Source organism: Engraulis encrasicolus, chromosome 10 (assembly GCF_034702125.1).
Source record: "Engraulis encrasicolus isolate BLACKSEA-1 chromosome 10, IST_EnEncr_1.0, whole genome shotgun sequence".
Lineage (NCBI taxonomy): Eukaryota > Metazoa > Chordata > Actinopteri > Clupeiformes > Engraulidae > Engraulis > Engraulis encrasicolus.
Genome location: NC_085866.1, coordinates 4,671,109 through 4,698,608, shown reverse-complemented (window position 1 = coordinate 4,698,608; position 27,500 = coordinate 4,671,109). Strand labels below are relative to the sequence as shown.

The 27,500-nt window shown below is 44.0% G+C and overlaps 1 protein-coding gene across 1 annotated transcript in view; it reads left to right on the top strand.

The window, feature by feature from the left end:
- The first annotated feature begins 2,483 nt into the window (after positions 1-2,483).
- The window catches only part of kdm5c (lysine demethylase 5C), a 50,255-nt gene continuing 25,238 nt past the window's right edge, over positions 2,484-27,500 (top strand). The window contains exons 1-13 of the mRNA XM_063207909.1: positions 2,484-2,969; positions 6,377-6,524; positions 6,859-6,936; positions 11,584-11,706; positions 13,135-13,305; positions 16,355-16,489; positions 19,312-19,368; positions 21,273-21,408; positions 21,946-22,310; positions 23,076-23,234; positions 24,525-24,644; positions 25,711-25,869; positions 26,550-26,731. Of these exons, the coding sequence (XP_063063979.1) occupies positions 6,381-6,524; positions 6,859-6,936; positions 11,584-11,706; positions 13,135-13,305; positions 16,355-16,489; positions 19,312-19,368; positions 21,273-21,408; positions 21,946-22,310; positions 23,076-23,234; positions 24,525-24,644; positions 25,711-25,869; positions 26,550-26,731 (1,829 nt within the window). The 5' untranslated portion in view covers positions 2,484-2,969; positions 6,377-6,380. The remainder of the gene's footprint in view (positions 2,970-6,376; positions 6,525-6,858; positions 6,937-11,583; positions 11,707-13,134; positions 13,306-16,354; positions 16,490-19,311; positions 19,369-21,272; positions 21,409-21,945; positions 22,311-23,075; positions 23,235-24,524; positions 24,645-25,710; positions 25,870-26,549; positions 26,732-27,500) is intronic.

The window sequence follows — 27,500 nt, the reverse complement described above, 5'->3', positions numbered from 1 at the left end:
GTGTAGTAAAGTATTGAACTTAAAAGTTCCGGAACAAAAATGGAATGGAACTAAATAGCTCCATATCTTTCACAGGATTTACAATTAGAAAGAGGTATAATAATAGGGTTTTACCGTTCTACTGTACTTTCAACCGTTCTCTGGGTATGGCAATGCAAATTTTACCTCCATGCAACACTCCAAGCTAACTGGTCTCATAGGACTCAATTTTAACTACTAGCTTAGAGGTCAAATGGGCACTGCCATACCCAGAGAACGGTTGAAAGTACAGTAGAACGGTAAAACCCTATTATTTAACTCAAGGGGAGGTGTAAATAAGCTTATTTCCAAAAATGTGACAGTATCACTTTAAGAGCTCCCAGCTCCACAGTGTCAGGTAGTGAATCAGACTTCTGAACGTGGCAGCTTTGTGGAGGTGCCACCCTAAAGCCACTACTCCAGTAGTCCAACACACAAGGTCATCTTTAGTTGAGCTAGATATGTGCAAGCACTGAAAATGTTTTTGATTTTTCCTATTTTCTGTTTATTTGTGGTTTGTCTTAAACTCTCGGCCAAATACAGGTACACATAGTTACTGTATGAATGCAGTTTTGTGGATTTGCACACGTGTGGAAACGAGGCTTGTCACTGCCTCAGTTTGATCTCTTCCCTTGTGTCGTCATTTGAGACCTTGCCTAGTCTCGTGACATCACCCCTCCTTTGCCCCTTATAGGAATGTTTAGGTTCAGTAACAAGCACTTGATCATTATGATGATGAAACTGCCTCTGGACTGACAGATTGAAAACCTTCGATCTGATTTTAGGAATAGTCCCTCCTCCTTTTTTGCCCTCCCTGTGTGACTATACTGAAGACATTTGTATAAAATGTGTAATATAAAAACAGTACATAATATTATAATATGGCAACCTTTCAGGTGCTGCGACCTGATGTGTATCTATAGACTTGCATTACCATAATATACATGTACATGTGAAGGAATTACGCCTTCTGTATCATAAAGATTCATTTAAATTGTGATGGGTTTAAGATTCTAAGGGAGGCCTTACATTCATTCACAGAGACCTAAATGAATATATCCTTATGTCTTCTCTCATGAAGCTTATTGCATGAAAGTGGATAACCGATGCACTTAACTGAATCAAGTGTGTTGTACAGTATGAATCTGAATGTAAATATATTATTGTTATATTATTTAATATTGACAATGGAATGGACTTTCTTTTTTCTGTGTCTGTGTACTTGGGGGTTTTGTCCATGTCCATGTAATGTATGTGCCTACTGTATGTAAGCGAATGGGAGTGGTCGTTAAAAATGAACATTTATTTAATACACGGGTGAGGTCAACTGTTACTCAACTTGTGTAAGAAGAATGTGAGAGGTGTTATAACTATTTTGATGCAGATGACAAGTGTTATGATGCAATCATTTGTACATACAGTATTGAAACTGAATGAATATAGAGGAGTATAATGTTAATATTTATTGCTTCTGGAATATAAAATGTCCTTGCTGTGGATATCTGCATGGCTCATAGTGGTTATTGCCAAACCTCCACTGAACTTGAAAACTGAAAGAGGATGAAATGATTGATGTATGCCGCAGAAGGATTCTGTTTCAGGTATGTTTAACATGTAACCTTTGAAATAATACACTGTGTCCAGGGGCATAGCAGCACATTTTGGGCCCTAGGTGCAATCAGCTCCAATGGACCCCTCCAGCCATATTGTTCATAAATCGGACTATGTGTGGGCCCCCTATACTACATGGGGCCCTGGTGACTCAATCACACTTAATCCCCCTGAACAACACCCCTGTGGTGTGGGTCTGGTCACGCCAGGCTTAGGAAAACTGACATTTTCCACCACCTTGTAATAATTTACATGGGGGAGTTATGGTGGTTTACAAACAATAAATGGTGCAAATGGTCTGACTGTTGGCTAATGTCATAAATCTGTCAGTATAACTTAGAAACTGCAACTCTCTGAAAATGCCATATATGATAGAATTAGATACATATGGCAGAATATAGATATAAGTATACCTAATAGTGTAAGTGTTTTTTATTGTCATTGTCACTGCATATCTGGAAAATCCCAATCTGTTGAAGCATAAAATGTTGAGAATGAGATTAATTTCCCATCCTCAGAGAACAGGTGGGTTGGACACTTTCATCTCCATAAAAAAAGAAAAACGCTCATTGTTTCTAAATTTAGACCAGTCCTAAAAAACCTACAGCGCAAATTCCGGCGACTGGTCCTACTTTTTGCAAAATCACAACAACTCGCGTTATTCCTCCGCCTCATATTATGTACAGTAGCAGATATTGGTGTATCAGGTTGCATGTCGGTATGCTATTAATAGGCCTAGTTGTTACATGTGCATAGTGTAAATTCTTTGCCGAAAAGTACGACAAATGACTCGTGCGTTTCCATTGAAGTAGGCCTACTAACAAAATTGAGCATCACAAGGAAGTAACAACTGGGGTGATAACCTACGTGCTCGTACTCAGTTATTCAACCCCTTGCTTTCCCAAGCGATGAGCTGTGTTGGTAGGGGCTGTGCTTAGGCAGTGATGAAACTAAGATGGCGTGTAGCACAGACAGGATGAACGGCGGCTAATGAGCTAGCTAAGCCTTTCTGGTAACTTTGTGCCGTAATGGAGTGATGTATTAAATTTAAAACGTCGTGTGTTTGTCCATTTTCAACTGGAGTGTACCCTGTCAAGGAACTTGACCAACGGCTCTTCGCTTTGATTAGAACCAGGGGCTACGATCGCTGGGATGGGCTGAAAGGAGGCCGCACAACTGCAGCCACCCAGAGAGTGACCCAGTGCCGAACAATAGACCCTGTGACCATTCAAGACACCGACCAACCAGTTCATATTCAATCACATTTGGTCACCAATTACTCCGAAGCAATAATTGCCGTTTCTGAAGAAGTATCCCGAAGAAGCACCATCAATTTTACAGTATGTAATACTTCATAACACAAGCAAGCATTGGTTAACTTGGCATAAGTGAGCACTAGCTTGTTGGGATAGCCAGCTCAACGTGTAATGAGCTGAAGTTGGCAGCAGATGTAACAGGCATTTAGATGAGACACCTACGAAGATTATCGATATGTTATTGTGTTGTTCATTGTATCAAAATAGTCTCTGACTATGTATGATAATGGGAAAGACACTGCGACTATGGTAACCGGTTAGCAAAGAGTTGTTAGCTGCTAGCTGGCCAACAAACCAGTCCCCCAAAGCAAATGGTAATGACTTGTCTGCTATTACTAAACGCTGGGTAAACATCAGACACTGAATACCATGCGAAAAGCCCCAAATTCTGTTACACCACTCATTACAAAATGCAAAACTCGTTCATCATATTATAAAATAAATAGTATTTTAATATATTTTAGCAGACAGAAAAGATAAAGCAAATTTCGGGTTTTAAAAGAAGCACTGTAGCTGACCCATATTTTGCTAGTTAATTAATAGCTAATGCTAGCTAACATGAATTAGGCTGGACGCAAATCTGTCTGACAGTCATTGGCAAGACGAATATTTTGAACTCGATTGGCCCATAATTAATGTCGGGCAATTTCCTAAAGAGTAACAGTGTGCTGTTGATATCCATTGACTTGGTGGACAGCTAATATTAGATGTATATGTGAAATTTAACAACTGGCGAGTGGCGAGATCACCTTGTGAATCGTTCAACGTTGTCGTTTTGTAACGATTCTGACCCATTGTTGAACTAGGTGATGCTGGCTAATTAGTCAATGGTTGGCCATTAAGGTGAGTGTCACACAATGCTTGCTTCTTTTTACGGACGATTGCGGACTTAAACGCCCACCAAGCTATTTCATATTAGTTATCCTTTTATTTCTAAAACGCGTGTAAGCGCCATGGTAATTAATGGTGCCAGTAGTTGGTCTGAAGCTAGCTCACCAGCATTCAGAACTTGTGTACGTGCAGCGAGGTACCCTGACCTGCATATGGCTAGCCCATCATCCGGGTTTTTTATGGGCAACAAAAATGTCCATCTCCCAACGCAGTCGGGCATTGTTGGCTGATTACATGGCTTTCGGCTGCGAAATTTAGAATTCATTCACCAAGGTTAGTGACATTATTGAAATGTTGCGATGTGTTTAGGCGTTCAGGTTTAAAACGCCGAACATACTTGGCCTCCCCTTGTGTTTATGCGAGAGGCCTTTCGTCGATAAATTCGGGCCCGTGAAAAACATCCGCTTGTCAGCGTAGTGCGAGACTAGGCCTTATTTAGGCTCCTTCGTCCTATTTCATGAACTTGGAACGTTTGTGTTTAACATTGGTACGTATCCTACATGGTCACATTTTGAGTGATCCTACATCTAAGGTGTAAAAAAATAGGAGGAGTGCTGTTTGCTTGGTTGCTACTTCTGCGTGATACATAGGCCTACATGGTAGTTTTTCATGCTGCTGATGTCATCTAATCTTACGGGAAGTGTGCATGTGTAATTTAAAGGGCATGTGAGAGCATAATGTCGCATTTCGATGGGTTTATCATCCAGGTCCAAGTACACCATTTGTCTGAGAAACACACAGTCTGCCTGCCTGCCGAGGCCTCCTCTAGCACAGAATGGACAGTGTCGTCTCGCCCCTCCCCCACTTTAGTAATGGTGTCTTTAAAGAGATATTTCAGTTGTTGAACGAGTATTTGCCTTAAGCTTCAACATTTTGTTTGAGCCCCTCCTCTCGGTAACGTGAGGGGTGAAACATTACATCTTCGAGGCTCAATTGTACTATAGTAGTTAGCTGAAAAGTTACTGTTTGGAGTTGTTGCTTGTCTTTCTTTGTGGCCTGACCCCTCCGCAGTGTATTTCTTTGCTGTTGTTGGCCTATCCATTGCCCAGTTTTCACATGTAAGGAGGCTTCATCACAAATGGCAGGATCAAGACCACTGTCCTTCCACGGAAAAAACTGGCTTTTCAACTTCAGCTAATTTGAGTGTACTGGTAGTGTAGATACGTTCTGGCCTTTTTTGCAAGCCAAGTGATTAGTTCTGTACATTTTGTTTGTTTGACTTCATATCTGGGCTTCACTGCAAGCATATGTGTGTTAAGGGTCTGGATTAGTTAGTGGGCCATGTTGCTCAGGCCAATTCCTCAGTTGATAAGCCCATCATAGCTTTGCAACAGACAATAGGAGCGTAGGCCAAGTGATTAGTTCTGTACATTTTGTTTGTTTGACTTCATATCTGGGCTTCACTGCAAGCATATGTGTGTTAAGGGTCTGGATTAGTTAGTGGGCCATGTTGCTCAGGCCAATTCCTCAGTTGATAAGCCCATCATAGCTTTGCAACAGAGAATAGGAGCGTAGGCCTACTCGTTTCCTGTTCACAAAATCTCTGATAAGGGTCACGAGAATTGCGCTGTGGACCAGTTTCATGTAACCTGTCATTTGACAGGGAAAGGGAAGTTGATCAGATACTAAACTTGATCCTGAGTGACTTTTTTGTAGGGACTTGGTTGCCATTATCTGGAGGGAGCTCCACATTCTACTTAGCCTGTTTGCATGCTGTCTGTCAGAATGGTGTAGTGCTTTGTCTACTTCTCCTTTTAAAGACGTGGCTCTTTTTCACTTCTTGCGCTCTGTGGATTGGGCCACATGTAGGGCATTCCCCTTTAGCAATAAGCATAAAGAAAGAAAAAGAATCTGATAGATGGAATGGAATATACCTTTCTTTGTGTGTTGTAGCCTAGTTGGGGTCCGTCATGTTAACAACAACACAGGCATATGAAGTTAAACAGAGAGTTCATTGTGGGGGGTTGCCACTTCCTTTGTCTGTGGTTGAGATTAGGTGGCATTCCTGTCCTTTAAGTAAGTGACGCTCTCTTATTGGGCGCAGTAATGTTTGTCCGTATGATGTAACGTTTTACTTTGATGTGTTGCGAAAGAGGGGAAATAGCTATTGAACAAACTAGTGTTGATGAGGTTAGTAGTGTCTTGTTTGAAGGTCCAGTGTAGTTTCCCTTCTTTTGAACTTTAACAGAGCTGAGAGGTGACATAATCACACCTCTGTTTCATTTCTCATAATGAGGGGGGGAAAAGCAAGACGTTTGGTACCATAAAGTGATAACGTACAACTTGAAGCCAATCGGAGTACATGACATTTATGTTGCTGGTGAAAAGTAACAAGTCAGAAAAAGGCCAAATTTTTGAAAATAAACACCTAAAAATGTTTCACAAATGACCTTCAAATGAATCGTGTATTTCTGTAAAGTCAACATGTGTTCTTTTTTTTTTAACAAATAAAGCACACGGCCCATCCAGACTGATCAATCACCTGGATTGGAATGTCTTGACTGTCTGGGTACTTATTCTATTCGCTTGTGTGTTGCCAGGACGATGGAGTCGGAGGAGTTTGTGCCCCCGCCAGAGTGCCCGGTGTTCGAGCCGTCCTGGGAGGAGTTCTCAGACCCCATGGGATACATCGCCAAGATCCGTCCAATCGCAGAGAAGTCCGGCATCTGCAAGATCAGGCCGCCTCCCGTAAGAACAGTCTTTTAGCAGTTATTCAGACCTAAAAAAACAAATCTGATCAATAACTGAACTTACAGGGCCATCAGCAGATTGGACACGGTCAATAAAAAAAATGACATGATGGAAAAGACAGATTATGATTTGTTATTATCAAAGTGTAACATTGTGTACATTGTAATTTCAAGAATTAACCGTGATGCCTTTTCATGCTGACTAGCTGTGAATAGACAGACATTGTTGTTGAAGATATCAAGTTTAAGTCTGTGTCAATGGACTATAAAAAAAACACTACTTGATTCGTAATTTTGATCTTTCTTTTGTTTGTTGTGTGTGTGTCTTTTAGGACTGGCAGCCTCCATTTGCTGTAGAGGTGGACAACTTTCGCTTCACGCCCAGAATACAGAGATTAAATGAGCTCGAGGTCTGTCACGTTTGGTTTAGTTTATGAATTTGTTCATGTGAATGGGTGTTCCCTGAGTGTTCTTTGACGTTACCTTGACAGGGTTCCCACGGGTCATGGAATTTCTGGAATATCATGGAATAACATAAAAGTTTTTCCAGTCATGGAATTTGACCATTTTGAATGCACACTCATGGAATATCATGGAATTTTCTTATCAGCTGTTTAGAAGCATAAACCTTTTTGTTTGGTGTATAACATTGTTTCTTACTGATTACACTACAATGCTTCGCCTGTTTGGTTTCGCATTGTAATGTGCAACATTCTAGAATGCAATGAGTCCACTGAACTCTGTCGGTGGCTCAGCGCCGTCTCTTCAGTTTTTACACTTTTTAAAATGTTTTTACGTCATTTTTTTTACGGAAGTGGTCAATGAAATTCTGTTTTTGGGGTCTGGAAAGTCATGGAAAATCATGGAATTTTATATCTGAATTAGAGTGGGAACCCTGCTTGAGTTAATTTTGTTTTGTTGAATATTTTTGATATAGCCTTCCCATTCCAGCTGAGATTACATCGTTTATCTGTCTGGCCAGGCTTCCTATTCTTTGTTCTTCCTTGACCAGATACATCTGGAACCAGTGGAAAACTATAGCCTCGTCCTGACCATCCCATAATACTACCATTTCATTTCGTATTTATGGTCAGGAAGTTGTGTGATCTGACGCGATTGCAGGAAGCGGGAAGTTTGCACTGTTATGGTTTGAAATGATTGGACAGCTCTCACCCAATCGCCGACAGTTACTCAATAACAACATAGCGCAGACCAGGGTCCGTTTCTCGATTCTTGTCGTTGCTAACCGTCTTAAGACCTAGCCGGGCTCCGCCCTACTGGTGATGCAACGCCTTTGGCTCAGCTACACACACTACCGTTCCCTTGGATTTAGTGGTGAGCGTCGCTGTCGAGAGAGAGTTGAGTCGCTCTTACGAAGGACTTTGCTAACGACGATAGCAAAGACGCTTTCGAGAAACGGACCCCAGAGCCATTGGCGCAGACGTTTTCATCATTGTCACGAGCGTCCTCCCCCTTTCTCCCCCACGTGGGGCGCTTATTCGCTTATTGGCTGTTTTCTGATTAGATTAGATGGGGGGTGTTGCGATCAAAATCCCACTGATCTGGACACTCCACAGACGAGCGAGGCCAGACTACCGTAGTGGAGCCAATCCTTTGGCGGAAGTACGTAGGATGACTTGCGAAGCTAGGAAAACTATGCAAACGGCACAAGAATTGAATTTATTGGTCTTTGGGTGGGGGATACAGGGGTGATAGCAGTCCGGCGCCGCGCCGGAAATCCGGCGTAGCGTGGCTGTAGAAAAAAATAAAATAATAATTTCCTCAATATTAATAAAATAATAAACTATCGCGTAGGCCTTCATTAATGTATGGTGAAAATAAATGAGCGCGCAACAGCCTGTTGTAAGAGACGCGAAAGGAACCCAAATGAGCAGCAGCCCATAATTGTATCATCCCGACATCTTACTGAAAAATGTATCAATTTGTTACGTCTTGCTCTTGAGTCACTCACCACATCACTGGCGGCAGTCTTCTAGTTCTAGTGAAAGGAGAAGTAGATTGGCTGTCAGTATGCACAGTAAAGAGAGTTCTAGGCCCCTACTGGTTACCCTTCTCAGATATTTTCACTGTCGACGGAGGCAAATCCAAAAATGGCATCTCGTTATACTGAAGAAACGGAAGAAAGTACTACAGGCTAAGTCTAGACCATTTGGATTCCGATAAAAATTAGCAACTATTGTTAGCACAAATCCACATGGCTTGCTAGTTGTGATGGGTGTGTTGAACCGTGTGGATGTCAGTGGAATACTAGTGAAATTCTGTGATCAAGAAAACGTTTGAAGGTAAGGCCATTTAGTTATTAATTTGCCCACTGTGGCATGTTGGCTTGGGCCCGAATGATTTTGCCTTGCGCAGGTTACTCCAAAAACCTGACCATAAACGGCTTATTGATGCGCATAAACGGGCTCAGTGAGAGTATATGTTTGAAATAGGTTCGTCTATTTTCCTCATTTATGTGCGCTAAATGACTGCGCAATGTTGACAAACTTTGATGGAGATGGACGTTCTTTCAAAAAAAGTCTGTATGCTCAAAACGGTAGGCTATGCTATGCCCGTCATGATACTTTTTTTCTAGGTGTAGTGCGTAAATGTGGTCTGCATTGGAATATCGGCTACCATTGCGACATGTCCAAATGACAATGGAATGCTTGGATCGCTAATGTTTGGCAAGCCTAGTTAGCCTACACCTCTTGTAGGCTAGTGTGAGCTGAGTTCGTAGATTTTGGTCTACTGTTGATTGAGGGATGGTGTTTTGCGTCATTTCTGACAAACCACGTGTCAAACTGATTTCAGGTAGATGTTTATATTAGTTATGCTGACTAAACCAACGCGCTCTGTGAAAACCCCCAAACAGCCTCGCACAGGTTCACACAGCCTTTCTCTCTCGCGCGCTCCCTGTCGTAGCCCTTCTGCGTAATCGAATCCAGTTATTCCACGCACGATGCACAGGTTGTATTGTCTGCACGCTCTGGGGCTACTTAATCCCTACTCTCGGCAGGGGGCAATTATCAATATCAGACTCTCATGAACTTCAAATACTTGGCTTGCGTTCATGTGGCCACCACGGTGTCACCTAGACATGCAGTGAATGTTCATCTTATCTTCACGCCCTGTGCTATTTTCATGTAGCTTAATTCGGTCCTGTCTTTGTTTTTGTTGCTTTCTGTTATCTTTTCAACTCGTACATTGTAATGGGCGTGTGTACACGCGAGTGATTTTCATGTATTTTAATTGACTACAACCCAATGCGAAAGTCGCGCAGTAGTCACACAGGCTATAGGATACTGTCCTGTCCGTAATAACCACTGGTTCTGTCATCCGTGGAGTCGAAATATGCGATGTGAACGTGGGCCTGCATGTAGCCAATCATGCGCTTGTGCCCTAAATATCATGTACCGGTAATTAAAAGGGCGTTTTCCCTAACAACGGAAAGGCAGGGGTTATAGCACAGCCCTTAAACAATCTGTGGTTATAGGTAGACCATGGGGCCACGAGTAGGCTATCTAAACGTAGGCCTATGTCCAGTAGCCTATGAAAGTTATATGAGCAATGTCCCAATGAAAATGAAACTTATCAGCTTGCAGCAAATGTCATGTCATTTAAAAGTATTGCTCAATTAATTGGTAATCACCTCCTCTATTTTGGACAGAGTGTAGTTACTGTACTTTGGAGTAGTATTGCCTCCTACTGACCTGTCTTGGTATGGCTGCTACATATGTAGCTTTCAGTTAATTCAATGTGGTAAAATATGCACCATGTTTTCAGAAATGCATTCTGGTGTTGAAATGTTGCATTGGTTCAATACCCACCTCAATAACTTTAGTGCAACATCACAAGCCTAGAATGCATTTCTAACTGCATACGTTGGTATTCGTTTTTACAGATAGAATTGAACGTGGTGGTCAGTTTCTTTCAGCCAAGTGCTGTAGCCTACCAACAGGGAAATGATCTGTGTTTTCGTGAATAACACTATAGAAATAATGCAAAAATGAAAACATTATCTTAAATGTTTGAATAATGTGTTTGAATAATAATAAGGCCTACATTACGTCTCATATGCAGTATGTCCCGTCGTCCCCCGCCCCCCCCTCCCCGACCAGGAAAAAAGTTCAGGCTCAGGATTTTTTTTCACTATCACCCCTGGGGATAGCCCCGTGACATGACGTATCTTGTTTTTGAAGGGATCCCCATAACATGACGGCACAATACAATACAGAACACCGACAGGACGACACTTATACACATACAATACATACGCTCGAGTCTCCCCCACATCCCCTCCCCAACTCCCCCACTCCCCACTCATTTCCTCTCCTCCACTGTCGTGTCAGAAATGAGGGCAAAAAAAGCCCTAAAAAATATTTTTAAGAAGTAAAAATAAAATGTAGTCATGTCCAGTAAAGCGAGGTATTTGAAAGACTGCTGTTCATCCGGCCTCTGGAGGTCCTCCTGCCAGTGGGGGGTTTGCCAGACCAGAGATTAGTCCATGAGCTTGGTGCAACAGCCAGGCTATTTTAGATCTCCAATCCAATTCATCCCCATTGTTTTACTTACTTGAATTGTTGGCATGTTTTTTGCTGCGTCAACCAGCGGTATTTCATAATTGCACAAAACCAGTTTGAGCAAATGAACTGAACTGTTCAAACAGACTCCCCAATAGCCAAAAATCTGAACAATTGAATCGTTGAGCATTTTTAAACTTGCTTAACCCTGCTCGTTAATCATGCATCACCTGAAGTGTTTTTGGCAGGAAGGTAGAGGTTGAGCAGTTTGCAGGTGTGCGCTTGTGCATGGTTGGATCTTTGAGATTGTTTGTCAAGGCTTGCTTCCGAGGGAATATACCACACATTCTTGTCCATCCAATGCTGAATTTTCTTGAACAGACAATGTTTTTAAAACTTAAGAAAGGCCAAACTGGCCAAAACGATGTTTCTGTGTGTGTGTGTGTGTGTGTGTGTGTGTGTGTCTGATGTGTGCCTCCTGCTGCCTGTGTGTGTGTGTGTGTGTCTGATGTGTGCCTCTTGCTCTGTCCTCAGGCTGAAACGCGAGTCAAGCTCAACTATCTGGACCGGATTGCCAAGTTCTGGGAGATCCAGGGATCCTCCCTCAAGATTCCTCACATAGAGCGGCGCATCCTGGACCTGTACAGCCTCTCTAAGGTACACGCTGTGCACGCAGCACGCAGTGACATGCTGGTGGCAGCCATCTGCTGTACATTCATGCATATATTCATTCATTCATTCATTACATTATATTATCAGGGCTTGACATTAACTTTTTCACTCACCGGCCACTGTGGCTAGTGCTTTTCCCGAGTCACTAGCCATTCAGCTGTTCTACTTGCCACAAATTTGATATTATTTTTTTGCTTTATCATGATACTGTACATATAACTTCAGAGGATACGTTGCTAATGAAGATGAGTGCATAGCTTTCTACTGCAGGGTACATGGAGATAAATCAAACAGATAGAAACATAGCATAGCTTTTTCTTTAACTTAAATACAAACAATTGATACACAGGGGTAAAAATAGATGAGCCAATTGGCTAGTGTCACTGAAATTGTTACTAGCCACAGCCAAGTTTCACCAGCATTTGGCCGGTTAGCAGGTGCCAGTGTCAAGCCCTGTATATTATATAGGACATAGTTCCATGTGTGTGCTGTGCAGAGGAGTTGATGGGTGACTTAGTGAGAGGCAAATGGCTAAATGAATATGCATTGCAAATTAGCTTGGCTACATCTCATCTGCTGAGCTGAAATACTGGCATACGACACTGGCAATTGCACATCATTTGGTGGTTCAGGACATGATGGAGAATAATGTGCAAGATTATGTTGGTAATGCTATACTGAGTTAAAACTGGCGTCCACATTCGTTGCATTAGATCGTAAGTTGTCATCAAAGTGAACCAGAATGTGTGATGATTTTCAATAGTGCTTAATTCATTCATTAGTCAGTTTTCATTTAAATCACTTGGATGTACCACGTCTGCCATCTTTACACTGTTACTATCAGCTTTACGTTACCGTCATAGCACTTTGAAATCCATTTCCTACATTTCACAGAGACATGTTGTCTAGAACATGCGCCAGATTTGACCTAACTATCTTACTCCGTTAACGGTTATTTTTATCAGTCTCTGCAGGAACAGGACAGTGGATGATGGAAAATTTAAAAATGTCCTTTACACCAGTGTTTCCCAACCTTTTTTTTTCTTGTGTACCCCCTAGGTCACATTCTACATCGCTCTCTCTTTTCCAATGTAATTTAGCTCCATACATTTGTTAAAATCTTTCCAAGTACCCCCTGCAGTGTGCTCAAGTACCCCTAGTGGTACACGTACCCCTGGTTGGGAAACACTGCTTTACACAACCTTTTTCCTTTAAAATGGTTTGCATGGCCCTGCCGTGGCCTAACGCTAGGGCACTGGGTTGCTACGCTGGTGACCCAAGTTCGATTCCGGCCATCCGGTCATTTGCCGATCCTTCCCCGTCTCTCTCCCCACACTCACTTCCTGTCAAAAGTCTCCAAATAAATTTTAAAAATCATTTTTTTTTTAAATGGTTTGCATGTTTGTTTTTCAGATCGTAACAGAAGAGGGGGGCTTTGAGCTGGTCAGCAAGGAGCGACGTTGGGCTCGGGTGGCCCAGAGGTTGGGGTACCCCCCAGGCAAGAACATCGGCTCGCTCCTACGCTCGCACTATGAGCGCATCGTCTACCCCTTCGAGATGTTCCAGTCTGGAGCAAGCATGCCGGTACAGTTGCACTTTGTCTTTCATGCTTGCCTTGTCTTTCAGGTTAGCTTGTTGGTGATTTTGTAGCACGAAAGGTTTTTAATGGGCTGGACTCCGTACCTCTTTTTTTAATGTGACGTTTCGGGCAGCATGCCCTCATGCTGCCCGAAACGTCACATTAAAAAAAGAGCAACGGGAGCTTGGTGTCGCGGACTTTTCTTTCAGTATTTCATGGTATTTTTGCTAGTCCTGCACACAATCTTTGTGAGACGGATGTGCGTGTTTTTCTCTTTTTAACTACAGGACTCCGTAGCCCCTCGCCTAGCCCTACTGCTTTTTCACCCGGGCTGGGACTGACAATAGCAGAATAGGTTTTTCTTTGTCTGTTGCACCCTGATTCTGCATTTTCAGACATTCACACTATGAATAAAAGAAAGAGGCGCACACAAGGCTTGTGTGCAAAAAGTGTACTGAAGACGAAATTAAACAACAGAAGTCTAGTCTAGTTTAATTTCGGATTCAATACACTTTTTCACACAAGATAATGGAAAAAAGAAGGCCACACAAGGCTTGAGTGATTACTACTTTTTGGGAGTGCACGCACCAAGCAATACACGGGTGTTAAGTGCAGGCACAGACGCTGACCTTTGTCATTCACTATGAATAAAACACATTTTCATCACCAAGTGATGTTGAAATGTCCAAATAATGAATGAACAAAAGTTGGAACAAAACAATGAATTACATCATGGAGAGAGTCTTGTTCGGCCAGTGTGTTTAGCCTGTTAGTGTGCTGTTGTGCTGTGCTTACTTGCATGCTTACTGAAAAGTCGTTTTTTTTTTCTCACACTGATCACTATCCGATGTACTTAATAAAGAAATATAATAATATTACGAAGTTGAATGTATGGCCCACATCTAACTGTCTTTGTGCAACTGTGTTACACATATGCAAATATTCCTGTTATATTGTTTTAAACAATTGTGTACCAAATCCATTAAGTGTTGATAAGGGATCATTGTCAATAACAAAGAACTTCTTGATGTTTTAATTCACTTTGTGAAGGCTAACTGTAGTCATGGTGCATAATGCACTGTTCTCTGTGGTGTTCTGACTCGCACGAGTGCCACCACACACTTCACATTAAAAAAAATAGTCACCTGCTCTGTTATATTAACCCATTGTGTCCTGGAAACACATATACAGGAGCTTGAGATTTTAGCTGTTTCATTAAATATGTATGTATGTTAGAGCTGAATGAACAAATTGCAATACACGGGGTGGGTCTTGGCTTTTAAATGCAATGCCAAACACTTCAGTAGTCACCTGCTCTGTTATATTAATATGAAGTACACAGATAGCTGAAATGAAACACTGAGACTAGACTCCAGTCCACACCCTGCATATTGTTGCTGTCCAACAGAAACCTTGTTACCTCCACTATTTTTTATTATTTTATACTGTCATTTTATTCATTATAAAGAAAAAATCAGTACTGCTGGCCAGTCTCCATGAGTATATCTACATGATGAATTATTACTTTCATGTTGAAATAATTATTTATTTGGAAAAATGATGACTTATACTTATAAAAAAAAAAACAATGAGAAGTAGAGGTTTCTGCCTGACAGCGACAATATTGATCTGAGCAGATAGCTGAACTAAATGAAACACAGAGACTAGACTCCACAGGCTGAACTCATTGATCTGAACTGGACTTACTATGTTGCGTGTAGTAGAGCAGTGGTTCCCAACCTTTTTCTTAGGGGACCCATGTTTTTACTATTTTAAGCTTTGGTGACCCAACCACGCGAGCGCCCGCACGAGACGGAGTCACAAGATGCCCTCCGTTTCCTGCGATAACTTATTTTAGTTAGGCTATTTTATTCCTCAATTCGTCTTTGGTCAAATATAGAATAAATGTTTAATGTAGCACTTACAATTTGTTGCGTCTATGCATTTATTAGTTAAATGCTTTGTCTTTTATTCAACATGGGCTATATATATTTAAAACGAAACCCCTTAAAATCAAGATGGCTCCGCGACCCCCGTTGGATCTTTGGCGACCCATAAGGGGGGTCCCGACCCATAGGTTGGGAACCACTGTAGTAGAGGATTGCCAGAAGCAGGTTAGTCCCCAGTGTGTGGTGTAGTGACTAGACCAGTGGTTCTCAACCTTTTTTGAACAAACACCCCCTGGACCTCATCATGAGCCACCCCCTTGACCTCATCATAAGACCACCAATGCCCCCCTTAGGTATTAAAAAACAAAATAGACTAATGCATCCCAATGGCAACGTAACACTGCAAGCTCTCAGCTGTTTCTTTCTCAAGGCCCCCCCAGGGCTCCCTAACGCCCTCCTGGGGGGGCTGTAGAGCCCCCGTTGAGAAGCACCAGACTAGAGTAATCCAGTCTACTAGTGTGGTGTTGGGGTGACTAAGCCGCCTCTTGAGTTGTCTGAGGTCACGCTCCACTCCGCTCCTTAGCCAAAGCTCTTAGCAGCTTTATCACCTGGCCTGCTCACAGGTGGCATACCAAACTTAATGACAATAGTAAACCTTCACCTGGAAGAGGCTCACCCTATGCTTTAAGTGTGCTTTGCTTGGTGTAAAAGTATTTTAAAAAGTCAAAGAGGACTTTAATGTGAATTCCCTAACAAGCATTATACAAAGGATTGAGATTGTGAGATTTTATCAATCAATAAATATGCATTTTCACTAAATCTCTCTCTGCGTTAACACAAATTTGTAGCTTGTTTGCATCCACTGTAAGTCCATTTGGATAAGTGTCTACTTAAGTGTGATGTACTTTAGTCTGCGGTTTTGTTAATTCCTGGCCTCCTCTCCAACTCTGTCATTCTCCCCCTTCAGACATGTAAGCCATGTGTAAGCGTGATCTTACAGCAGTATAACATTTTGTTAATTGTTGGCCTTTATTCGCCATGCACCTCCTCTGGTGCTCTCCCCACGGTCTACCCCTCAGACGTTTAGGCCTAGTCGGTACTGTAGTTTGCGGTTTTGCTAATTCGTGCCCTTTTCTTTCCCAACTCCGTTGCTCTTCCCCTTCAGACGTGTAAGCCGCGGCCCTACGACAGCGAGGAGGTGGACCGGGAGTACAAGCCGCACTCCATCCCGCTGCGCCAGTCCGTCCAGCCCTCGAAGATGAGCAGCTACGGCCGCAGAGCCAATCGGCTGCAGCCAGAGGTGAGTGACGCGTCACCTGTCATCTTGAGGAAGGAGAAGCACCTACCTCTACCTGTCCTTGATCTGTATTTGTTCATTTGGATGGTGTTTCGTAAACTGAACTTAACAGTTGAAATGCACCTTTTGCACCTTTTTAAATTATTAGTGTGTACGACTCCTGAAGGGTATAACGAGGCGTAAAATTGTCCTTAGTTGTGACGGTTGTACTGAAGTTAAACGGCTACAATAAAACCCAGTCTAAAATGAATAGCGAAGGCTTTAGACCTCGTGAGGAATATCACGGAGTGTAAAGGCTACACCTCCATTATCTCCTTAGTCACAAGGTGCTGCCTTCAGAATGAAACTGATAAAAAACCAGATAACATTCAAACTAGGTATTCTGCATTTGCATGCCTGGTGTATGAAAATAAGTATACACCTAGTCCTATAACACATAAACTGCTATCGATAATAAAGTTGAAACTTTTAAAAAATGTTTGGGTGCGATTTTTGTTCTTGCCTCGCAACAATGACTCCTTGAATAAAGGTTTAGGAGTGATGATTATTATAGGTATTGTACGCTCTCTCTGGATCCCGAGACTCCTCCACGCTGCTCTGCTGACCATCTCATTGGTCGATGCTCTGCTGGCCATCTCATTGGTCGATGCTTCTCATCAGCTGCCTCTCATGATGCTCTCCAGGAAGCATCCCAGCATGCTTTGCTCTCTGTGTGCTGCCATGCTGTGAACATGCATTTGTCTTGTGTCTTTCTCTGTCTTCAGTTCCATCCTATGCATTCTTTGCCTCCCTGCTTTTTTTCGTCATCATCCATTTGCCCATCACACAAACACACATACATGCACACACACACATGCACACATTCACTGTATTGTCACCTATCGACAAATGGGGGAAACGACAAATGACCATTTCACATATTTGTTAAGTTTTATCTGGGACAGCCGTGGCCTAATGGTGAGGGAGGTGGTCCGAGGGTGGCAGGTTTGATTTCCACCCTTACCTCTCCCTACACCTCCATACTCGGCTAAAGTGCCCCTGAGCTAGGCACCTAACCCCACATTGCTCCAGGGTCTAGTACCCTGTAAATAATAACTGTAAGTCGCTTTGGATAAAAGCGTCAGCTATGTGTAACTGTGTGTAACACAGTTGCACAAAGACAGTTAGATGTGGGCCATACATTTAACTTAGTAATGTTATTATATTTCTTTACTAAGTGAAAGTTTTGTATTCCTGCGTTTTTATTTTCCCATACCCACATCTGTGTTTCCATCCTGCTCCAAGTTGCATGTAGAGAGCTCAGTTAGCATCTGCCTCTACCATCTCTCTGTTGACATGTTGTTTTCCTTCTGTACCATTGTGAGTACAACTCACCGTGAGCTTGCGCTGGATTGGCCAGGTGGATTCACTCGCAGGTCCTTTACGTGGGATGTTCTAACTAAACAAAACAAGCCCCAATGTCATTGAAGAACGTTCGTATTCTGCTGAGCAAATAGCAAAGGGGTAGACCGTTCAAAAATATGGATACCTCAGTGTAATTGCAGACGGGACATGTGGTAGTGCAGTAAGTCCACATGGCACGATGCCCAGAATATCTCGAGTCCAGACATACCACCTTTTGAAGACTGTGTACAGAGTTACTGTCTGTCTCTTACACAGCTTATAAATGACCTCTTGAGATCAACCATAACCCGAAAAATGTTAAAAGAAATCCAATTTCAATGGGCAGTTCATGTCAATTAAGTCGTTTAAATTCATTGAAGTACCAAAAGAACCGTAATAATTGATTTTAAATGAAAATGTTTGGGTGTGATGATGAAACAGGAAAGGCAGACCTGGTGTAGAACCTGTATGTCCTCTGCTGCCTCTTGTCATCATGTCTAACTATGGATTTAAACTGTGTATCTGCTCTTTAACCTCCATTTTGTTTCCCTCTGTGACGCGTGAAATTAAACTGATTTTTGTTTTTACCCATGGTCATCACATACATACACGCACACTTACACAAATCCTCACACATTTTCTTTTTCACTTTTGTCTTTTTTCCCCTTAACTCATCTCTTTGTCAAGACCTTGTGTTTCTTTTGTTCCCCTCCCCCATCATCCCCCTCTCCCTTTCCTCCCTCTTTGTGAGTCTGGCCACCCCTCCTCTCCTCTCCTCTCCTCTCCTCTCCCCTCCTCTCCTCCTCTCCTCTCCTCTCCTCTCCTCTCCTCTCCTCTCCTCTCCTCTCCTCTCCTCTCCCATCCTCTCCCCTCCTCTCCCCTCCTCTCCCCTCCTCTCCTCTCCTCTCCTCTCCTCTCCTCTCCTCTCCTCTCCTCTCCTCTCCTCTCCTCTCCTCTCCTCTCTCCTCTCCTCTCCTCTCCTCCTCTCCTCTCCCTCTCCTCTCCTCTCTTCCCCTCCTCTTCCTCCTGTCTTCTCCTCCTCCTCCTCCTCCTCCTCCTCCCCTCTCTCCTCCTCCTCCTCCTCTCATCTCCTCTCCTCCTCCTCCACTCTCTCCTCCTCTCCTCCTTCTCCTCCTCCCCTCTCCTCCTCTCTCCTCCTCCTCCTCCTCTTCCCCTCTCTCCTCCTCCTCCTCCTCCCCTCTCATCTCCTCTCCTCCTCCTCCCCTCTCTCCTCCTCTCCTCCTTCTCCTCCTCCCCTCTCATCTCCTCTCCTCCTCCTCCTCCCCCCCTCTCTCCTCCTCCTCCTCCTCTCCTCTCATCTCCTCTCCTCCTCCCCTCCTCTCCTCCTCCTCCTCCCCTCTCATCTCCTCCTCCTCCTCCTCTCCTCTGTGTCCTCTTCTTCTGTCTGAGTCCATTGTTGCTCTTGTTGTCTCTCCATGCAGGGTGCTGAGGATCAGACCCCCCACCCTCCCACCACTGGCTCTCAACACATCTCCTCGGTACTGCCTCTCGCTCTCTCTCGCTCTCTCTCGCTCTTTCTCTCTCTCTATCCCTCTCGCATTCTCTCTCTCTACCTCCTCTTATTTCTTTTACGCCTTTCTCTCAAGTCACTTTTAAACCTCTCTTTCAGTCTCTTCAATTGGGTGTTCTATCTCTCCTCAGTTGGTTCTTTGTTTGCAATCATTTTTCATTTTTGATATTCTTCTTCAGATATTTCATTCTTTCTCTATCTCTTGTGTGTCTCTTGCTCGGTGAACTAATCCAGCTTCCACTGTGGCTTGTTGGATGTGTCCCTCTTCCTCTCTCGTCTTCCTCTCTCTGTCTCGGTCTCTTTCTCGTCTTGTCGTCTGCTGTGACGTAACCCGACTCACCGCACCCCATACTTCCTGTTTGTGTGTCCATTGTGTGGTGTGGTGTTCCATAAAGGGGCCTATTCACCCCTATGGTGTTCTGTGCTGTGTTGTGGGCTGGCTGGCTGACTGGCTGGCTGGCTGGCTGGCTGGTTGACTGGTGATGATAATGCAGTCTCGACCCCCAGCCCCCTCCCCATACATGGGTGTGTACGTGAGTGTGTGTGCGCGTGTGGGCACGTGTGTGTTTGTGTGTGCACTCGCACTCGCTCTCAACCATCTGCTGTCTTGGGTGTGCCCCAAACACAAACACACACACACACAAACTTTCTCTCTTCTCTCGTTGTCTTTCTCCACCCTTCTCATAATAACCTTCTCACCTGCTGCTGGTGGTGGTGGTGGTGGTGGTGTCCGCTCCCCTGCTTGCTCCAAACGCTAACATTAATGCCTCTGCTTCCTCGCAATGTCTTTGTTGGGTGTGTGTGTGTGTGTGTGTGTGTGTGTGTGTGTGTGTGTGTGTGTGTGTGTGTGTGTGTGTGTGTGTGTGTGTGTGTGTGTGTGTGTGTGTGTGTGTGTGTGTGTGTGTGTGTGTGTGTGTGTGTGTGTGTGTGTTTAGAGAGTGTGTTTCAGGATGGTGGAAATGCATGTGATGCAGAGCGATCAGAGACACTCGAATGGATATTTGTGTGTGTGTGGTTGATGAATGCCTGACTGACTGAAAGGTGTGTGTGTGTGTGTGTGTGTGTGTGTGTGTGTGTGTGTGCGTGCGTGTGTGTGTGCGTGCGTGCGTGTGTTGGGGCTGCTTCCTGGGCTGCTCTGTGTGTGTGTGTTTTCCTCTAACTCCGTCCTCCTCCTCCTCCTCCTGCTCCTCCTCCTCCTGCTGCCGCTGCTTAGGTGCTTCTTGTCTTGTCTGTGAGCTTCTGTGGTTCCCTCTGCTGTCTGACTGCATCTCTCTGGAGGAACTTTAGGGCCAGAAGAACTCTTTCAGGAGAACCAAAAGCTACTTATTTGAAAAGAACTGTTTGAAAATCAGTGGGAGTTCAGAGGAGGACATGTATTTATTTCCATGTTTAATCATGTACGCATGCACTAAATTGGAATGAAACTCAGTAATCAGCCCATGGGAAATTAGGAACTTCATAGTGACAAACATGAAACAATTAAGATTCAGCTCCCGATTATCAACTCAGAGCATGCATAGCAGTTACTGAGCAGATATTGAATAGAACCCAGCGTCTACTCTCTTTGTTTGTGTATCTGTTTGTATGAGTGCTTAGATGAAATTGTCAGGTTACTTGTGTAGCGCCCATGTGTGTGAGTGTTGGTGTAGTAACCCAATGACTTTGTGAACTGTAGCCCTCAGGAGTAGTCATTGTGTGTTTGTGTGTGAGTTTTTTTAACCTTGTGGTAGGTGCAGGTGTCTGGATGTGTGTTGGTGTCAGGTGGTGCTAGGTGACGGTAGGTAGTCAGGTGTAGCTCAGCCCCCTGCCTCTACTCCTGTTGTGCTGCTATGTGTCTGAGTGGAGGTTGTGCGTTGGTCCCCCCTGCTATAGCCGGAGCCCACGGAGGAGGACATCGAGAAGAACCCGGAGCTGAAGAAGCTGCAGATCTACGGAGCCGGGCCCAAGATGATGGGACTCGGACTGGTGCCCCGACACAAGGCAGCCGCCGCAGCCACCGGCAAGAAAGGTGCAGGGCAGAGGCTTTGTGCGTGCGTGTGTGTGCGTGCGTGCGTGTGTGTGCGTGTGTGCGTGCGTGCGTGCTATTTGTGTGTGAACATACAGCCAATGTTGTTATATGTATTTTGTTATGATGTGTTTTAATCAAATTGTGCACAAAACATTTTGACCATTTGTAGTTTAACTACATAAAACAGAAAGTGCCATTCTATGCCATTCTAATGTGACAATGCCAACTAAATATAACTGTTATATTTAGTTGGCATTGTCACATTAGAATGGCATAGAATGGCACTTTCTGTTTTATTTATTGCTGCTTAAATGATATGCTGTCATTCCCTGTCCTTGGGGGGAAAATATAGCCTCTTAAATATGATTTGAACAGGAAATTCATTATAAAACGCAAGAAGTTTCACTGCAATAGTTGTCATAAATTCTGTTTGGACAGGAAACAGAATTTGTGCCCTAAAAGTTAATAATGAAACTAGTTACTAACACTTAAATGGCTCGTCAGACACCACGTTAAAACCATGTGCCCATCTCACAGAGGAGCTGCCTCAGACACTAACGGTGCGCGACGCGGGAGCCGCCCCGGCAGTCGCCCCAGGAGCCCCCCTGGCGGTCGCCCCGGGAGTCACCATCAAGGAGGAGGCCAGCGAGACACAGGTGACACAGGAGGGAGGAGAGCCCAACTCCAACGCCAACGCCCCGGCACCTCCCCCCAGCCTCACGGTGAAGGAAGAGGTGAACAAGGAGGAGGGGAGTGCAGGAGGAGGTGGCGAGGGGGATGGCATGAAGGAGGAGAAAAAGGAGGAGGAGGAGGAGCAGGAGGCGTATGATGACGGAGGTGATGACGGACCCTGCACTAAGATGACCATGAGACTCCGACGCAACCTCAACAACCCCCAGTTTGTGAGTCACGCACAGCGGGTGGGTTACGGAATATTCACTATCACAGAAGCATGCAAACCTTACGCTCTCTTGCATACCTGCAAACCTTACTCTCTTGCAAATCTGAAAAAGTAGAGTACTTTTATTATTAATCCAGAGGGAAATGAAGGTGTCAGACAGCTTACATAAATACATGAATACAAAACATACACAAAGACATAAAACGCATCATTGCGTATTGCAGTACACATACAGCACACACTGGTGGGTTATGGAATATACACCGTTAGACGCATGCACACCTTACGCTCTCATGCATACCTGAAAACACATTCTCTCTCACATGCAACATTTATGCTGCTTACACACATACGCAGGTGGTTACTTGCACACACACACACACACACACACACACACACACACACACACACACACACACACACAGATGGGCATTAGCACATCCAAATATATGCATGAACGCACACGTATATGTAACACCAGTAGAGAAATAAATGTACGGTATAGACACATTGATGCCCAATAGACACATTGATGCTCAAAATCTTTGACACACACAGCACTGAAATCCAACTTCCTTGCTGCGGTAACTCTCTTCCATCTTTCTAACCTAGCTATCTCTTTCTATATCTCCCACTTCCTTCCTTTCTTTCTACCTTTCTGTCACGTCTTCCTTTCTTGCTTCGCTTCCTCTCCGCCCGTTTCTGTTCCTTCATCCCCCTGTTCTCCTGTTCTCTGCGTCTGACGTATCGCTCCGCTCCCCTGCAGGTGGACTCGTTTGTGTGTCGGATGTGCGGCCGCGGGGACGATGACGAGAAGCTGCTGCTGTGCGACGGTTGTGACGACAACTACCACACCTTCTGCCTGCTGCCCCCCCTCACGGACCCCCCCAAGGGAAACTGGCGCTGCCCCAAGTGTGTGGCCGAGGTGAGGATCGATGCGTCTCCTGACCTATCCACCGGCCTCCGATCTATTCAGTGGACTCTAAGTCCTGCCAGTGGTTCAGATGCAGCATTGTGTTGGGACGATAAAAAGGATTGAATGTTGCTCAGTGTGGTGGGTTGTCCTTAAGTGGTTCCTTTTAAACCATGTCTACCGGCATTTGGATGGAGTGCTACGCTGACTTATCGCTTTGAATGTTTTCTTAGTGTATATTGTACACACACACACACACACACACACACACACACACACACACACACACACACACACACACATATCAGTGACAGGCTGTCTCTCGCTGATGAAAACCACAACTGGGATGAGGCGTTACGGTGTGGTTTCTTTTGTATGTGTGTGTTTGTCTCTTTGAGGGAGCTTAGCTCTTTGTTTAGGATGAAGTGCTTGTGGTTTGGCTGTTGGTGCAGAGGTTTTCTTTGAAGATGTGTCAGGGGACTTGCATATGACAAATAGAAACATGGTTTTAGAGTTGTATAAAGCAGGGGTTCCCAACCTTTTCCAACTGAGGGCCCTCTTGAAATTTTAAGTGTTTGGGACCCACCATACTAAACAAACTATATAACTCGCATAAATAGTGAACGGTAACGTGCACAAAAATATTGTTTTGATTTTTAGAAAATGCGTTCAAGCAAGCAGGCCAACTTGGAATACCTTCAGGGTCCACAGTTTGAGAAACACTGGTATAAGGTTATAAAGAGAGAATTGATTGTATAAAGTGTTAATAAAGTGTATGTGTGAAGTTTTCTTTTCAAGAAGCGTCAGAGGACATAAATATGACAACATGGTTTGAGAGTTGTATAATATAAAAAGAGAAATTGTTTAAAGTGTTAAGGTACGGGCCCTGCCGTGGCTCAAACGGCAGGGCACTGCACTGCTACACTGGCTTCCCGGGTTCGATTCTGGCCTGGGACCTTTGCCGACCCTTTCCCGTCTCTCTCCCCTCACTCGCTTCCTGTCTCACAACTGTCCTAATAATAATAGTAATAATACCTTTATTTTGTATAGCGCTTTTCAAGACACTCAAAGACGCTTTACATAACATAGAACACAGAAACAAACACATTTCAAACACAAAGACATACAGGGACTCAACAAAAGTACAACAAGTAGACGGAGTGGGTGGTTTTAGGTCCATTGTGATATGGAACAGTAGGTGTTGTGGTCCTTTCACAAATGAAGGCAAAAAGCCCAAAAAATATCTTTTTTTTTTTTTTTAATGTTAAAGTGTGTGTGTGTTCTGTGTGTGTTTTCTCCCAGGAGTGTAAGCGGCCAGCGGAGGCGTTTGGCTTCGAGCAGGCGACGCGGGAGTACACCCTGCAGAGCTTCGGAGAGATGGCCGACACCTTCAAAGCTGACTACTTCAACATGCCCGTCCATGTGAGCATCAGAGAGCGCACCGCCCACACACAGAAACACGCACACATACACACACAAAGAAACACGCGCGCGCACACACATACACAAACAAAGAAGCGTACGCGCGCACACACACACACACACACAGACACACACACACAGACACACACACACAGACACACACACACACGCACACAAACACGGGCGCGCACAAACACTCCCATTACACACACACACACACACAAACACGGGCGCGCACAAACACTCCCATTACACACACACACACACACACACACACACAGGCCACTTCAAAAGAACTGCAGCACAAGCCACAGTGTAAATACAGCGTAGGCACAGCCCAGCCGAGCATGAGGACGGCACATGGCAAATAAACATACTAACGACACACACTAGTGTACTCACTGTACTCACAACCTGTTGATATTATTGAGGCAGGCACTCGTTCAACATCAAAGCAGTGCAATATATGACCGTTGTTGCATCATTGATGTGTTTGCCTTGTGAAAAGCAGGAAATACTCCTCTGTGGAAAAAAAAACAATCTTACCGGAATAAAAATGAAAACGGGACTGCTTTTGCAACAACACTGCAGCTCATCACGTTTGACTGAGACAATCAGAAATTACAGCCATTGCACAGCAGAGGTACAGAGAAAAAAGCATTACATCATCCACAAATGCTGAAAAAATGTTGTAGTTCCAAGTAATCGTACAGATGTGAGTCTTCTCTGTAATAAAGATGAGCGTGTGTGTGTCTGTCTGTGTCTGTCTGTGTCTGTCTCTGTCTGTCTCTGTCTGTCTCTGTCTGTCTCTGTCTGTCTGTGTCTGTCTGTGTCTGTCTCTGTCTGTCTCTGTCTGTCTCTGTCTGTCTCTGTCTGTCTCTGTCTGTCTCTGTCTGTCTCTGTCTGTGTGTGTCTGTGTGTACGCGCGCACGATAGTGTCATTTATTAATCCAGAGGGAAATTAAGCTGTCCATACATACAATACATACAAGACATTACACAAATAATTTCACATATATCGCTTGTATATTATTCACATATTATTTGTGCGTGTCTGTGTGTGTAGATGGTGCCCACGGAGCTGGTGGAGCGTGAGTTCTGGCGTCTGGTGAGCAGCATTGAGGAGGACGTGACGGTGGAGTACGGAGCTGATATCCACTCCAAAGACTTCGGCAGCGGATTCCCCATGAACAACGGCCAGCGGAACCTCAACAACGAGGAGGAGGTGGGAGAGGACTCTCTCTCTGTTTTTCTGATTCTCTCTCTCTCTCTCTCTCTCTCTCTCTCTCTCTCTCTCTCTCTCTCTCTCTCTCTCCCGCCTCGCTCTCGCTCTCTGCCTCTCTTGCTATCGCTCTCTGCCTCTCTCTTGCGTTCCATCTCTCTCTCTCTCTCTCTCTCTCTCTCTCTCTCTCTCTCTCTCTCTCTCTCTCTCTCTCTCTCTCTCTCTCTCTCTCTCTCTCTCTCTCTCTCTCTCTCTGCCAACTCCAGTAACTGATAGAGTGTGTCTAATCCAGGGCATTGTGGATGAACTGTATTGTATCAGAACCTTATGAAGTTATGGACGAGGATAGGATAATGCTAACCTGGAAAACTAGGCAAATACAATTCACTGCTTGTGACAAGTTTTTTTGTGCTTCTGATGCTGAGATATTTAGGTTTTTATAGCCTGAGGACACCTTTCACCAAAAAGGGCTTAGGTATTCAGCAGGCAGGTGTTTGCAGGTCCCTTAGGCTAAAATGGGTTTCACAATAGAAGAAAAGAGTGTTGTAATAATGTTAACATGTCGTTGTTGTAATGATGGTTGCATGTTGTTGTTGTTGTAATAATGTTTGCATGTTGTTGTTGTTGTTGTAATAATGTTTGCAATGTTGTTGTATTAATGTTTGCATGTTGTTGTTGTGCAGGAGTATGCTCGTAGTGGCTGGAACCTGAACGTGATGCCCATCCTGGACCAGTCGGTTCTGTGCCACATCAACGCGGACATCTCGGGCATGAAGGTGCCCTGGCTCTACGTGGGCATGGTCTTCTCCGCCTTCTGCTGGCACATCGAGGATCACTGGAGCTACTCCATCAACTACCTGCACTGGTACGAAGCCACACACACACACACACACACACACACACACACACACACACACACACACACACCAAGGACCACTGGAGCTACTCCATCAACTACCTGCACTGGTACGAAGCAACTCACCATTAACTTGCACAATTTTGGAGGGAAATGTAATTGATGCCCATTGTTATTCACCCATTCACTCACTCGTACATCGTTCATTTTGCTCCATTAACTTCTGTGCATTGGTTGCTGCATCCAGCATAGCATATACAACAAACATAACACAATATGCAGAGACATAACCTCACAATCTGTTGGCTACATCTGCATTCACGTTCAGCAATATGTAGATGCTAACATCCCTCTCCTGACACACTTCTTGACACAAATGCTTGTCTTAAAACGATACTGTACCATTTCTGGAAATTAGTTAATTTTACACCCCCCCTTGAGTTAAATAATTCTTCTGTACTTCTAGCTGTTCTCAAAGTCTGGCAGTGCAAATTTTACTTCCAAGCTAGCAATTATCATTGAATCTTAGCAATTATCATTGAATCTTAGCAATTATCATTGAATCTTAGCAATTATCATTGAATCTTAGCAATTATCATTGAATCTTAGCAATTATCATTGAATCTTAGCAATTATCATTGAATCTTAGCAATTATCATTGAATCTTAGCAATTATCATTGAATCTTAGCTAGAGGTGCTCCGATCACCATTTTTTGGCCCGATCACCGATACCGATCACCAAAAATCTTTATCTGCCGATCACCGATCATTGCCGAT